General features: G+C 41.5%; 1 protein-coding gene across 1 annotated transcript in view; it reads right to left on the bottom strand.

Annotated features, from left to right (window-relative positions):
- Window positions 1-954: 954 nt before the first annotated feature.
- thsd7bb (thrombospondin, type I, domain containing 7Bb) overlaps window positions 955-16,641 on the bottom strand; it is a gene marked incomplete at both ends in the record, with an annotated part of 68,760 nt that continues 53,073 nt past the window's right edge. The window contains one exon of the mRNA XM_080835363.1: window positions 955-1,144. Within this exon, the coding sequence (XP_080691489.1) occupies window positions 955-1,144 (190 nt within the window). The remainder of the gene's footprint in view (window positions 1,145-16,641) is intronic.

The raw sequence follows: 16,641 nt of genomic DNA, 5'->3' as shown, positions 1-16,641 counted from the left end.
TAATTTTGTTGTCAATCGTGTCATTTTGATTACCCAGTAGTGCTCATGGAAACAAAATACACACAGCAAGTTGAAGGCCTCAGATCAACAATATTGGCAGATAAATAATATCTGTATGACCTCGGAATGGATAAAACCTAAACAAGTGCCTACTACTGTGACGACTGTAGGTGATGAAGAGCAGGTAAAATAGACTATCTGTCTACCAGTGACTTACACACTTAATACAAAATCATTAGCAAATTATTTAGACAATAGATCAAATTCAGCCTTCTCCCCGCTGCTCTTTTGGCTTATTTTTGATAATGTAATTTGCATTTTTTTTTTTTAAACACCTCACACTTTAGACTGTACTTGTAGGCAGATTACAATCATTACTCATGGCACTGACTCCATTCCTGAACAACACATTGTTTTGGTTTTAGGCAGATGCCCATTTACCCTCTGTTCACATGCTTTTGTAGCCTATCTTGTAGATGTGACTAAATGGTGGCAAAGAGGGTTATCCCCATAAACTTTTTCTGATTTCTGATTTTTCTTACTTCTGAATCCACATGATTTTGGCACACTGGAAGGAATTTCAGTATAATCATCAAATGGGTTTGATTTTGTATGTGCATCTTTGAGGATGTTTTATTTCAATTTCAGAATCAGAAATAGTATTTATTGGCAAGTAGGTTTACACCTACCTGAAATTTGCTCTGTTGTATAGGTGCATACAGTGAACATAAAACATACAAACACAAGAAGTATAGCACATAACATAAAACATAAAAACCCACTAAGTACTACACATGAGAAAAGTACTTCCAGATTAAACACATATAGGATACAATATATATATATAAAAAATGTATATAAAAAAGTATATTAGAAGGTAAAATGCAAAATGCAGGGCAGGAGTGCAAAAGTGAATGTGCAATGTGCAATGTGCAGTGTGCGATGTAGTGTGTGTTAACATAACGTCAGGTGGGGGTCCCGGGCCTTGTTAATAAGGCCAACAGCAGCCGGTAAGAAGCTGGTTTTGTGGCGTGAGGTTTTGGTCCTAATGGACCGCAGCCTCCTGCCGGATGGAAGGACCTGGAAGAGTTTGTGGCCCGGGTGGGAGGGATTGGCCACAATCTTACTGGCCAGCCTCAGGGTCCTAGAGGCGAACAGGTCCTGTAGAGATGGCAGATTGCAGCTAATCACCTTCTCGGAGAACGGATGATACACTGCCGACTGCCTTCAGTTTAACGTTATTCATGTATATGGTGCGATTAGCAATTGACATGGTCTCAAGGCACTTTGTAGAGCTGAGATTTAGTAAACAGAGACTGAAGGCCACAGAATCTCAAAAAAACAGAAAAAAAAAAAAAACATTTTGATTCCCAGAAGCACTTTGTTCCATGTGACATATACAAGTGGATGTCAATTAACTCATGTGGCATGGGTTAGTCTGTTGGATATTCAGTCTTTCCTATAAAGACATAAGATGCTTTCATGTGCAGAGCAGTCATTGTGAATACCATGGAACTGTGCTTAAGTCCTTTTTAATCTAGACTTCAGCTCTGCTTTCAGATCACTGAAACATGTACTTCTACCGCTGCGCTATAGAGAGTGTGCTTACATACTGCCTGAATGTATGGTCCTACAGCTGTACAAAGGCGGAGCAGGCAGCCATCCAGAGGCTGATTAAAACAGCGGGAAGGATCATTGGAGCAGAGCTGCCCGACATCTTGTCCATCTCCTCCTCCCGTTGCCTGCAGCGTTCTAAACGCATCCTCACAGACCCTTCCCATCCTGCCCATCATCTGTTCCTGTTACTACCGTCAGGGAAAAGGTTCAGATCAAAAAAGGCACGCACCTACAGGATGGCAAAGAGCTTCTATCCCTGTGCAGTAAGGCTCCTCAACAGCTCACCCACCCCACCCCCCACCCCTCTTCATCTCCCCATGGACTGCACTCTAACACTTGATGCACCTTAATATGGAGATATGGAGATATATTGCTTTTTTAAAATTATTATTATTTTTATGTATGATATTTATGAATCTATTTATGAATTGTTTTTTATTATTATTTAGCTGTGTAAGAAGTCTGTTGCTGCCTCTACTGTCTCGTTGTCTTTGTGGCAATGACAAAGAAAGTACTTTGAACTTTGAACTTTGATCCAGGTGTTTTCCTCTCTCCTATATACATAATGCAGAGGTTCTGATTGAATTCTTCAATGAGAGAGCAATGTTCTGTGATAGCAAACAAGACCCTTTTTGCTAGTTTCAAAAATGAAAGTTCATTCTCATTTCCCAAATCATTAAAATCTCACTTTAAATCGTAGGCTGATGCTGGAATTTTTCTAGAATGCATGGTGACATGCAAGACCGTGCAAGACAATGAATGAGACAATGAATGAGATGTCTGTTAATTAAGATATGTGTCGGAGTAAATGGTACAGGGGTTGTCGGGTCGTAAACTGGGACATGTTCTCTTATTCTTCCATTTAAATAATATACCAGTGATCCTTCAGTTCCATCTCGGTGACACTGATCCTTCTGAATAGAATGTTTATTCATTAATGCTTTATGTTCATTAAATGAAATAGCTTCGTGTTGATATTCCAATGTAATGCCAAGATGTTCAGATGGATAGAAATGGATACAAAAGAATACTTGATGCCAGTGAAAATTATTCTCTTTAAAAGGACCCAGATGCCCCGAAAGATTTGTCATGTTATTCACGGAAGCTTCTCAAGCACCTCAATTTCTGACCAGTACTGTAGCAGCATGGCCTTTGGTGTTCAGAGGGTGAGAGCGAGTGTGTATGAAGCTGACAGAAAGAGAGAGAGAGAGCGAGAGAGAGAGAGAGAGAGAGAGAAAGAGAGACAGAGATCGTTTGAGCTCTGTAGGTGCGTTTTGCGTTTGTGTTTGTGTTGTGTGTCTGTGTGTGTGTGTGAGAGAAAGAGAGAGAGAAAGAGAGAGAGGGAGAGAGAGAGAGAGAGAGAGAGAGATGGAGTTTTATGGAGCCTTTTCCCAGTTTACCCCTCTGGCTCTCCATAACCCATTTAGGAGACCGGAGCTTTCTGTCAGATAACAACCGCTCAGCTCAAAGACTCTTCCAGCCTGACAGAACAACCTTGATCTAATGCAGAGGCAACACCATCTTCAAGTACACCTGATTGGTGTGATTGACTTATAGATGGAGAAAAGTGAAGTGTTATTTCATGTTTTTGAAGACAACATGAATTCTTGTTGTGTGATGGGGAAAAGTTCTTGCGGATTAAGACTGAAAGATTGTCTGACAGCTGTGTGTACATCTTGTGGAAGTTTGAGAGAGATCAGTTGTCCCCTAGTGCCTCATGTGCTCCTGCACTCTCTGACTGTAATAATTACCAGTCTTAATTAAGTCCATTGTTTGAGCCATGGATTCTAATCCGGAGAGCTGTAATGAGTTTTAAAACCTTTAGCGAGAGCGAGTGGGAGAGAGAGATAGCAAGAGAGAGAGAGAGAAAGAGAGAGATAGAGAGAGAGGAAGGGTATGATGGGAAGAGTGATTGAAAGAGAACAGGAGAGAGTGTGAAGAAAGTGGGAGAAACGGAGCCAAGGAAGGGAAAGAGAGGGAGATGATTGATGATTATTCTTCACAGGAAGGAGATACACCATCCCTTCTTTCTGCTACCACAGCTGTAATCACCAAAGACTTATATTCCACACCGAGAAACCCTCTTCTTCTTCAGCTCGCTGTTACTGCTCTTGTTTTATTGAACCTGTTCTCTTCCCTTCAGTATCAATCAATGACAAAGCCTTTAAGGTTAGATCTCTTTGTTAAGTTCTCTGCAGAGCCTTTTTTATTTGTGGAAAATTTTGATCACCTTTATTGCAGCATGCTTTAAAAGGCAATGTTTTACTGGGGGTTCTGATAGCAAAAATTAGTTATTTAAGGTGGAAAACTATTTTGGTACAATTCAATCCAATATGTCTCAAGGAGCTTTACATAGGGACATGGTGCCACTCCAAATAAAACTAATAGTTGTAGTTATAGTCACTGTTAAAGTTTTACTTAAATAAAATATGTATTTTTTTTACTTATCACATGGCCTGGCCCAGGAGGGAGCACGTCCAGGGCGCACTAGCCGATAAATCCAAACTGAATACCTCATGCTAATGCTCCAGTGACCTGCAATATCTTTTACCATCTCAGTCATCTTGTAATGTTTTGTACCATCCTGTCTGTAAATATACCCATGTAGTAAATGGATAAACATTTGTATAAATATGTAGATATATTGAGTATATAGAGCTCAGCTTACCTATGCAGCTATCTAACTGTTGCATGCCTGAGAAATATGGGGGTGGCTGTAAAAGGCAATATAACAATGCTCATCGTAAATAGTGCTTTACAACTTACCGCAAATCAAATTGATTCTACCCTTCCTCTCACACAATTCAATACCAGCCAGATAAATCTTAAAAATACATTGCAACACATGTTGCTGACACTTGAGTGTGTATTGTTGATGCTGGTTTTTTTTCTGATTCTGGATTAGCTGGATTAAAGCCAGTTCCGTCTGACTGGAGGTCAGCCACTTGCAGCATTTCGCACCCCATGTGGTGCAGAGCAGCAAGCTTGCAGTAGTCGCAGCATCCGTAATGAGTTTGATTACTCTGCTAATCCTCAGCCTATCACACGCCTGCACTGTGAGTGTGCAGCCTGTAATCTTTTTAAGCGTGATGTGTTGTGTGTGTATGTGTGTATGTGTGTGTGTGTGTGTGCGCGTGCATGTTCGTAGATATGCCTGTGTGCAGTGGCAGTGACAAGAGACTAGGCCTGCAAATTTAGACACTCTGGTAATCCACTATGTCAGGGTCTCTACCGCAAAGTCTCGCTCACACACACACACACATCTCCTTCCAGCGGCAGGTCTCTTTGCTGTGTGAATGCAGGGAAAGATTGCGCAGAACAAACAAACACTTCTCACATGTTTAGTGGGTCACTGGCTTCCTGTTTTGAAGGAATGACTTTAGAAAGAACCAGCACTGACCTTTATGTGTGTGCCATACAGTTTAAGGGCAGGCACGCATTTTACCTGCAACATAAACGTAAGCACATGTTCTAGACTTGGGATTTACATAACAGAGAGCAATCTAAAATAGGAAAGGTTCTTTGAGGATGCTTTCAACAACTCAAGACTTTACACATAACTGTACAGTGTACATTACAAACCTTTTCTAGGAAAAGGTTTTATGTACCTGTAAAGTTCCCTACAGCTTTGAAGGCTAAAAAAACCGAATGCAATGCTCCTATCAAGGTTTCTGACAAACATTTTCTACCTTAAAATGGTACAGAATTAATTGGAATTACGCTTTCTGCCTGAAATGGTGCTTTTCTGTGTAAGTGATTGGTGGAGGCTGGAGAACATTAAACCAGATGTCACTGTGCAAGCGAGTTGAATTTAAAATTATTTTATTGGTCTACAAAACCCTAAATGGTTTGGGCCCAAAATACCTCCTAGATCTTCTTACTCCCTATCAACCATCAAGAACCCTTAAGTCGTCTGGAGAGGGACTGCTTACTGCTTATGGCCCTAAGACAAAACATGGTAAAGCATCATTCAAATATTTTGCTTCTTATTCCTGGAACAAACTCCCAGAAAACACTTAGATGTGCCCCACATGTTGCTACTTTTAAATCAAGGCTCAAAACGTTTTGATGGGCTTATGAGCACTGATTTGCTTGCTACAGGAGTACCTGTCTTAACTGTGTGTTGTAGCACCTATATTCCATATGATTATGTTCTTCTAGTACGGTACACTTACTTTTTAAACTTTTATTTTTATGTTTATCATCTTCTTTTTACTTGTTTGACCTTAGCCTACTCTTATTGTTTATCATTTAAGTGTATTAATTTTAATTCTTTATTGTCTTTCCTGTTATTGTTTATGTAAAGCACATTGAGTTGCATATGTGCATGAAATGCGCTATATAAATAAAGTTGCCTTGCCTTGCCTAAATAGAGCTGTGAGGTAAAGGGTATTTTTTAGGTAGGTCTGCATAGGGCTCCAAACACAAGTACTTTTCAGCTTTGAACTTTCAATTCTTCTCCAAAAGACAGGCAGACCCTCTCCATTAAAAAAGTTTCAATTGAACACAAACAATTATCATCACATGCACAAAAGTATGGCTGGGTCCTTTGGTGTGATTAATTACTGAGAGAAATTGGCAAATGTAGGGAGCTTTCAAAGAAATGTCTGCTGTTTGAAGTTAATCACCAAGCTATAGGCCTACGCCAAATGATAAGCTACAAATGAAAACTACCATCACAGTGAAGACCGGTGCCTCCTGGAAGTAAACTTCTCTTGAGCGTTCTGACTCTCCATTTCAACCCCCTTGTGCTGTGCAGCTTGTCAGAAGAAAGAACGTTGTGATGCGTGCAGAGAGAGAAATAAAAGGCGGTGATTCAGTCACAAGGCGTGTGTGAATTTCCCGTTTTGAAACGAGTGGCATAGATAACACTTTCTCCCTCTAACACACACTCACACACACACACACACACACAAACAAACGCACACACTGCTAGGAAAGCTGCGTTCTGACATTTGTCGGATGGTGCCCTCCTTTCATCTCTCCGGCTGACAGCAAGCCTTAAAGCCGCTGTTTTATTTATGTCTAAATTTGTATTTTTACGCCGAGGGAGACGGTCGGGAAAGCCGCAAAGCTGCTCGAGATTTCACGCGTTTAATGGAGCCCGTGCGCACTGACAGGGTAAATGGAGCACTTTATCAGACGCATTTCTCTCAGGTGTCATATTGTGTGTAGTATCCTTGCTAAACATGCTAGTTTTTTAAACAATTTCAAACAATAAAATGAGAAAAGGTGCCCTGCCCACCATCTAACAATTGTTATATTAGGCCTGTCAACTTGACAACAGCTGTTTCCTTCTTGCCCCCCCCCCCCCCCCCCCCCCCTTATGCCTATGCTCCCCGATAAACTGCACATTTGTTTCGTTTAGAAAAGCATGCACTTGACAAGGTTAGCTTTAAGGTCAACTTCCTTTGGCTAATGTGGTATTTCCACAGGAAGTTGACAAAGCACATTCCTGTAAGGGACCTGCATGATGAAGATTCATGAAGGATCGTTTTTCATGAACGTTTACAGAGCAACCATTCTGTCGCCTGACAAATATTGTTCCAAGAAATAGCCAAGAACCAACCAAGTTTGATTAAAGTAAAGGACGGTTTACTGATATGAAGATTGACGCAACACTACCTCTACTGACAGAGAAATCTGTCCACATCATTATTAACTGCGTGCATGACTGTGTTGTCAATGTCGAACCCCTCCAGACAAAATAAGAAAACTGATGTTGCACAGTGTTGTGGACATTATCTGAAAATTGATGGTGGAGAAGGCAAATTGTGCTTGAAAGAATGCATCCTTCTTTCCCCCTTGCTCGCACAGTGATCCATTCATCATGATCTATCCCACTTCACTCTGCCAGTCTGAGCGCAATGCGCTGGGGTGAAACTTTTGACATAGAGGGCAACGAGGAGGGGATCGTTTCTCAGAATCACAGTCCCTTCCCATCTTCCCTCACTCTGACTGTTCTCATATGAAAGCTATTCAATCTCACCACCACCACTCGAAAGGAAACGAAAGAGACAGTGTAGTAACACATTTTTTTTCTTGGGTCAGAGGTTATTGACATGGCATTAGTGGTGTAAAATTGCTCTGGGCACTGCAGTGTGGATTAAAGATAGACGCTGCTTTGTTTGAGTGTCCACAGCAGTGGTTTTATCAGAGGATGCTGCCTGTTCCGCGGTGTGGGAGACTAATGGAACCAAATAGAAGCGTGCGAGAAACTCATCATCGGGATAAAACTCTGCTCACAACCAAGCAGAGAGAACGATCAACATCCTTCGACTGATGCGGTTTTTTTTTTTGCTTCACCTCCACCCATCACACTGGGTATTTGCCAAATAAAAAGGACTCATCTCATTGCTATTCCACCTTAGTTCCAGCAACCTCAAGAATCAATGAAAGTGAGACCGTGACCTGAACGCTCTCCAGCAGCACCGAGAGTTTGGGGTTGAGAGCAGGTCTTCATTCTCTCAGGGCCAGGTACACTTTAAAAGTGGAGATCTGTTCGCTACTCTCTTCTGTTCAAAGGCCACCGTGGTGCTCTTATTTAATGAGTACGCAGTGACCTTGTCACCCAAATGTAATCTCTGGCTTTGTAGAGTTAGCCAGCGACTGAATTAAGATTCAGCCCCTGGGCGACAGCAAGGGCTTTTAATTTCGCTCTGACATTAAGACTTGGAGGCAGTGGGGCAAACCATGGAGCATTCACAGCGATCGCATACGCGCACACACACACGCACACACACACACACACGCACACGCACACGCACATGCACACCTTTACACACACAAACATGTACACATGTTAATTAACATGTAGACACACTTACACACTAGACATACTTGCAAAACACACACACAAACCTTATAACCTAAATACATAATCTCCTGTATTTCGCTGGGACACTTCAAACACAAACACTCACACACTTATGCACTCATATAATCCTTACTAGTGACACATATCTCTTCAATATCAATAAAGCTACCACATGTTTTCTCTCTCTGTCACACACACACACACACACACACAAGCACAAGCACACACGCACACACACACACACACACACACACACAACCCCTGAAGAGTTATTTTCTGACATACTTAAACAAATCCAAAAAGGATTACAGCTTCACGCAAACACACACCATCAAACACACACACACACACACACACACACACACACACAAAGCAAGTTCCTGTGAACATTTTCCTACATGGCATTAAAAAGCAACCATTTCCCCAGTCTCCAGGGATAGTTTATGACACCCAGACATGTCCTGTCAACCAATACACATTAAATATCTCCATTGCAGGCCAGGAACAGAATCACTCAGAGATGTGCTTGATTGGAGCCTCTGTAAGTAAAGTTCATATCTGACATTCGCTTCATTTTAATTGAATGATCAAATGAACTGGAAAGTGATTAATGAATTATCGAGGCATTTGCACGACTATCTGAAATTGACTGAGAGGCTTAATGTGGGGATGATACAGGCCTGCAGTACCTGTATTGAAGCGCTTTGTGCCACAGTTGTTTTGATGTGGCATTGCATAATGATGTGTCTTCACTGCAGGTCAATATTTTGCAGGTCAATATTTTTGGGAAAAGTGATGGCAGCTTTTGGGTGCAGCCAAAACAAAGTGCTGAAGTGCTGCATCAGGGTTTATTTATTCAAACATGTATTTGTGTGTATGCATGTATCTATTTATTATGTAGCCATCTCAGGTCAGGACACTATCCTCTCCCTACTGTAAGAACCTGGGGCCGTATTCACAAAGAATCTTAGGGCTAAAAGTAGCTCATAAGTGGCGAATTTAGGAGAAACTCCTAAAAATAATGGGCGTGTCAGTCTTAAATGTAGGACTCCTAATTTTTTTTACTAAGAGCAATTCACAAAATATTTTATCCCTAAAAGTAGCACCTAAGTCTAGGACAGCTTAAAACTCCTCATGAGGATTCCTAAATCACTAAGACCTATTCACAAAATATCGTAAGATGGCTGCAGCCGACTTGGAATTGATAAAAGACATTGCTTTAACCGTGAAGGTATTAATATTGTCGTAGAATTAGCGCGGGATGCAATGACGCCTTTAAACAACGATGTGTCCCGAAGTAAAATGTTTGGAAACATAAAGATAACCTATTTGGCTTCGGGAAAACGCAAATGATGACACTGGGAATCATCAGTCAGCCGTTTAATTCATCAAACTATCAACGCACTGTAGACCCCACATCATCCAACAGTTTATCCAGTTGCCTTTGGACAATCGCCAATTACACAAGATCAAAGTAAATTCCATGGCGATCGCAGGAATGTCCAGTGACGGGACACACATTACAATAATTCGTCCACCGTGGCCTGGATGTACCGATGACTCGTGCATTTCAACGTAGAGCGGTCGCAGGTTTTTGAGAACTTACCAGCTGGATGCCGCTGGGGTGACAGTGGCTATTGGTCCTGGGACCAGTAGGCTTTCGCCTAGGCTACGGTTCACGTTTGTTTCGCTTTGATCAATTAAGATTGGAGGGCTTGAAGGGCCGTATGTGCTGATATTTGAAGTGGTCAAGGGGTGGAAATATAATATCCTAACAGTTTGCTGGGTGCTTTAATTATTACTGCCTTGATTACATGCAATTGCCATATTTTATATTGATCGCTTTATATTTCTCTTAACGTGCTAAGTGTCATTCCCGTTGGATGCACAAACTTGTCATCATGCGTGTGCATTCTGCTAACTGCACTGTCCATAACTATTTAATATGACTTAATTTGAAGCCTAGGTTATTCTCTTATTTTCAGTCGATATAGTGGGATTGTTAGAGAGACGTCACGAATGAGTTTTTAATGAGAGAGCCTGTCAACAACCAATTACCGTCCTCACCCCTTCTAAACTCGTGCATGAGAAGCGACGTCATCCATAGCAACGGAGTTTTTATCTTAAGCTTAGGAGTTGGTATTATCCTTAGTATGAGTAGGTCTCAGAGCCGTTGTGAATCACTTTTAAGAAATTACTCCTACGTAAAAGGTTTTAGCGCGAGTTAGGAGCACTCCTAGTGGTAAGATAAAAGGCTTTGTGAATACGGCCCCTACTCATACTAAGGATAATACCAACTCCTAAGCTTAAGATAAAAACTCCGTTGCTATGGATGACGTCGCTTCTCATGCACGAGTTTAGAAGGGGGGAGGACGGTGATTGGTTGTTGACAGGCTCTCTCATTAAAAACTCATTCGTGACGTCTCTCTAACAATCCCACTATATCGACTGAAAATAAGAGAATAACCTAGGCTTCAAATTAAGTCATATTAAATAGTTATGGACAGTGCAGTTAGCAGAATGCACACGCATGATGACAAGTTTGTGCATCCAACGGGAATGACACTTTGCACGTTAAGAGAAATATAAAGCGATCAATATAAAATATGGCAATTGCATGTAATCAAGGCAGTAATAATTAAAGCACCCAGCAAACTGTAAGTCTATTATATTTCCAGCCCTTGACCACTTCAAATATCAGCACATGCGGCCCTTTAAGCCCTCCAATCTTAATTGATCAAAGCGAAACGAACGTGAAACGTATAGTCCCAGGACCAATAGCCACTGTCACCCCAGCGGCATCCAGCTGGTAAGTTCTCAAAAACCTGCTGCAGACCGCTCTGCGTTGAAATGCACAAGTCATCGGTACATCCAACTGTTGGATGATGTGGGGTCTACAGTGCGTTGATAGTTTGATGAATTAAACGGCTGAATGATGATCCCCAGTGTCGTCATTTGCGTTTTCCGCGAAGCCAAATAGCCTATCTTTATGTTTCCAAACATTTCACTTCGGGACACATCGTTGTTTAAAGGCGTCATTGCATCCCGCGCTAATTCTACGACAATATTAATACCTTCACGGTTTAAGCAATGTCTTTTATCAATTCCAAGTCGGCTGCAGCCATCTTACGATTTTTTGTGAATAGGTCTTAGTGACTTAGGAGTCCTCATGAGGAGTTTTAAGCTGTCCTAGACTTAGGTGCTACTTTTAGGGATAAAATATTTTGTGAATTGCTCTTAGTAAAAAAAATTAGGAGTCCTACATTTAAGACTGACACGCCCATTATTTTTAGGAGTTTCTCCTAAATTCGCCACTTATGAGCTACTTTTAGCCCTAAGATTCTTTGTGAATACGGCCCCTGATGTTTTATATCTCTTTTGTTCAAGGTTTTGCTCTACCGGTGCAGTTGGACTTAGAGTTCTGTAAGAGAAACAAAACTCCGGGGTTGCAGAGTTTAGTAGTAATACAATGTCAGTCTAGGTCATTGATTCCCTCTTGAGCATCTGGGGCCGTATTCACAAAGAATCTTAGGGCTAAAAGTAGCTCATAAGTGGCAAATTTAGGAGAAACTCCTAAAAATAATGGGCGTGTCAGTCTTAAATGTAGGACTCCTATTTTTTTTTACTAAGAGCAATTCACAAAATATTTTATCCCTAAAAGTAGCACCTAAGTCTAGGACAGCTTAAAACTCCTCGTGAGGACTCCTAAGTCACTAAGACCTATTCACAAAAAGTCTTAAAATGGCTGAGGCCAGACGTAAGGTGTTGGAGACAATGAACGACTCTGAATTGTTGAGAAGATATCGTTTAAACCGTGAAGGCATCAACATTTTACTAGAATTAGTGTGGGATGCAATCACGTCTCCAACTATCCGAAACAACCCAATCAGTCCGGAAATTAAATGTTTGATAACATTAAGATTTTTGGATTTTTCACAATCATGGATATTGTTGCGAAGTGGCCTGGATCTACTCACGATTCGCGCATTTTAATGGAGAGCGGTCTGCGCCTTTTTGAGCGGCACCATGTACCTGCTGAATGCCACTTGTTGGGTGACAGTGGTTATCCATGCAAGACATGGCTTTTGACACCCTTCCTCAATCCACAACCGGGAGCACAGTTGAACTACAACATGCAAGTATACGCATGAGGCCTATTTTGGTGACACAATACCTGTAGCCGCGACGGCTCTTTTAAAGTTCACTCCGCAATCTCCATCCTACATTGTGACTGGAGCGCATACCACCGCTTCTCGCAGTCATCGACAGAGCGACACACGGCAGGGAATGAAGCATTTATGTTAACACATATGTCCTCCCATGCCTCACGCATAGTTTGCAGGGTGCTTTAATTATTACTTCTTTGATTTCATGCAATTTCCGTGTTTTTTTCGGCAATTTCTCTTTCTCTTAACGTGCAAAGCGTCATTCTCATTGGATGCACAAACTTGTCATCATGCGTGTGCATTCTGCTAAGTGCACTGTCCATAACTATTTAATATGACTTTATTTGAAGCCTAGGTTATTCTCTTATTTTCTGTTGATTTAGTGGGATCGTTAGGGGGATGTTAGGACTGAGTTTTGAATGAGAGCGCCTGTCAGCAACCAATCACCGTGCGCACCACTTCTAAACTCGTGCATGAGGATCGACGTCATCCATAGCAACGGAGTTTTTATCTTAAGCTTAGGAGTTGGTTTTATCCTTAGTATGAGTAGGTCTCAGAGCCGTTGTGAATCACTTTTAAGAAATTACTCCTACGTAAAAGGTTTTAGCGCGAGTTAGGAGCACTCCTAGTGGTAAGATAAAAGGCTTTGTGAATACGGCCCCTGATTGCCACTGGCTTTGGCCTGTACAATGTGCGATTAGACCAACATACCAGATTCAATAATTGAAAGGCGCAGTCCTCGATTTTGGGGAAAGTTTGTTGATATTTGAGCACAACAGCCAATTAAAATACACCCTATTCCATGCCCCATGTTGATTGGCTGGAATAATGAATGGCTTGGTCAGAGCCACTGTTTGTTTACAGATTGAAACTCATTTACTGAGTTAATACTGTTTATGAACCCTGGAATTTTGTGCCAACAGAGTGTGAGATATCAGAAATATTAAGTTTATTGCAAGCCACACTGTGTGAGATGGATCTAATGAAGTTGGGGACGACATCAAGTGTGATGAATGCAGACTGTGCGATGATACAACCTACTGAATCATGGGTAAGTCGCAAGTCAGTCGGCAGGGAACATGGGGTGCGTTCCTGTTGGAGAGCAGTTTACATGTAAAATCCAATCGAACGGGTGCTGCAAATCCTCAGCACTATCTTTCCACCAGTGTCATTTCATGCCGCATTCCTATTGATTGGTTAGGTCATATTATCACACCTCCCATTGTGAGATGTTCATTCAAAATTTCGGTCACTGTCCAAATTCAGTCCCAGGCTAAATTTGGTCGGAAGTCTGTGAAAACGGCCATCTTTGAACATCTTTCACAGTGTGAAGTAAGACCAAAGTTTTGGAGCCACGACCAAAGAGATCACCATGTTTCTTTCACTTTGGTCATCTTTTGTCGGGACAGGCCAAAATCGCGCAGTATATGGCATGTGAAGTAATTCAGAAGATATTTGGGGAAGTTAGTTGCTGATACAAGCTTTCAGAAAAAGATTATGGTATTGGGTTTTTGTATGTGTGTGTGTGTGTGTGTGTGTGTGTGTGTTTGTGTGTGTGTGTGTGTGTGTCTGTGTGTGTGTGTGTGTGTGTGTGTGTGTGTGTGTGTGTGTGTGTGTGTGTGTGTGTGTGTGTGTGTGTGTGTGTGTGTGTGTGTGTGTGTGTGTGTGTGTGTGTGTGTCTGTGTGTGTGTGTGTGTGTGTTTGTGTGAGGTGTGTGTCTGTCTGTGCACATGTGTAATTTGTGTGTGCTGGCTACTCAAAACTCAGGTATTTCAGTCTGTGTGCACATACCTAATAGATGGAGGGAGAGAACTGTACGCTGAAAAGGATTTAACTGTAAGTGCTTATCTCTGCATCTCTTTATCGGATGGTTGAGAATGTGTGAGAGAAGACAAAACGCTCTGGCTCCAAGGTGATTTTCTCAGGAATTTTACCATAATGTCTGACAAAGTGGAATAATAGAGGAGTCCTTATCCGAGCGATCAAGGGAAAATAGATGGTTGTTGTCAAAGCGCTGCAGGGTTGGGGGAGGTGGAGGATGGTGGTAGAGAGATAGGAGGAGTACTTTTAGTCCACATGAAAACCTAGCCAAAGGGCCTTAACCCTTTATTATCAACAGAGGAAAGCCTGAGAATAATACAAATAAAAGTCTTTGAAAACTGTGATACTTACAGTGTGTGGAATAATATGAGGCCTTTAGGCTGTTTATCTTAAAATATCACTTTTGGCTTACTATTCACTCACTTACATAATGGCATCTTAGGGTGTGGCTGTGGCTGTGTATGGCTGTGTAATATATTGAAGTTGAGATGCTACAGTTGCTGCAACAGATTGGCCCCTACAAAAACACTTTCCTACCTTTCACCAACATTCACTGTTTGTCAAATCACAAGAGGACATCATTTCCTTCCTATGAGAAATGTTGTTTGATTTAATTTGGTTCTAAGTGTATATTGATCTAGATATGCCACAAGGGGAACTTTTTCACTCACAGTAATTGGCAGTTGCTTGCTAGGATAGGATCAAACCTTTAACCTTCAAGAAAGTGACTAATGTTCAGTCTACAAAGAAGATGTGTCCCACTTTTATTTTTGAAGCAATTCTGTAGCTTACCAATTACTCATAAACCTCATGTTGATGAGTGAAATGGTATTCACTTACATTCCATGGGGTTTAATACCAAGGCTTTGTTTGATTTCCTAGTGTGACACATTCTTTAGAACATCAAATGACTTTTGATACTTGCACACCTATGAAGTAGGCCTAGTCCTGTTTTTTTTTTTTTAACCATATTACACTCGCTTATCAATCTGCCAAGTTCGTTGTGAAGTTTAAATGAAATGTTTTTACCGTTACACTACATCTGGGCTAAGGACCACAGTCATATTACAAAGCTAATGGTGTATTCTGGCAGCTGGAAATTGGGAATTCCCCATTTCGGAACATCCCACTTTCTGAGTTGAAAGCATTTACAAAATGACAACAAAAAGGGGACAATATTGACACTTATGCAGAGACGTTATAAGGGAGGAGACAAAACACTGATGGGAAAATGTATGGGGAGGGGGGGGGGGTCTGTAAATATGGCAGATTTTTGTTACTGGGAGGTCTTCCCTGTATTATACAGAGCCAATCATATTGTTGTTGTTGTTCGTTGTTGGCATTTACTGAGGTAACGGCGTTGTGAAAATTGGTGCATGCAGACTGAGCAACACGAAGAATAAAGTCCTTTTTAGCGGCTGGGAAAAGTTTTCACTCATGTGAAACATTAGCCAAGGTGATTTTTCTTTACACTGGCATCTGGGACCAGTTCTTGTTTTCCTTGGTTTTCAGTATTTCAGCATGCCCGACGATAATCCACAGAAATAATGCATCAAGCTAAGTCCTCAGAATTCACAGACGATTTATATATAACTAATTAATTAAAATGAGCGAAACTGTGTAAAATGGTGAGTATGCTAAGCATCCTATTTGGCTCTGAACTGAAATGACATTAAACCAACCTATCATACCCAGGTCACTATAACAGAAAAGAGGACCAACTTTTATGAGGCACAGAGAGAGTATGGATGCCCCAGGGGACAGATAGCACTCCCAACGTATGCATGGAGCTGTAAAGATTGTACGCAGTGTAGTCAATGCTGTTATGGTCATGTTAATAAAGCTGCATTTGAACTGCAATAAAAAGGAGGTAGAGAAATGGATTCATACAGAAAGATTGAGAGAAAAGAAAGACATAAAATGTACAGTGATATAAATACAGGGAGAAAAATAAGGGAGAGTGGGACAAGGAAAAAGATAGAAGGACAGAGAGGAGACAGAGAAGAGCTGCGCACTAATTAGCACCCTGCTCACAGCGCAGTGTCAGAGCAGAGGCGGCCTCAGCCCTGTGAGACGGGCGACCGAGTGACAGAGATGGATCGCCGGCATTCCCGAGCGAAGCTGCCCGTGGATCAACATGTCTGTCCACGCGAGTGAGGCAGCGGCAGCCCCAGCTCCTGCTCCACTCTCAGCCCGGCTGATAATTTTTCTAATTAACCT

Source organism: Sprattus sprattus, assembly GCF_963457725.1.
Source record: "Sprattus sprattus genome assembly, chromosome: 3".
In the NCBI taxonomy this organism is placed as follows: Eukaryota; Metazoa; Chordata; class Actinopteri; order Clupeiformes; family Clupeidae; genus Sprattus; species Sprattus sprattus.
This window is presented reverse-complemented; position numbering and strand designations above follow the sequence as displayed.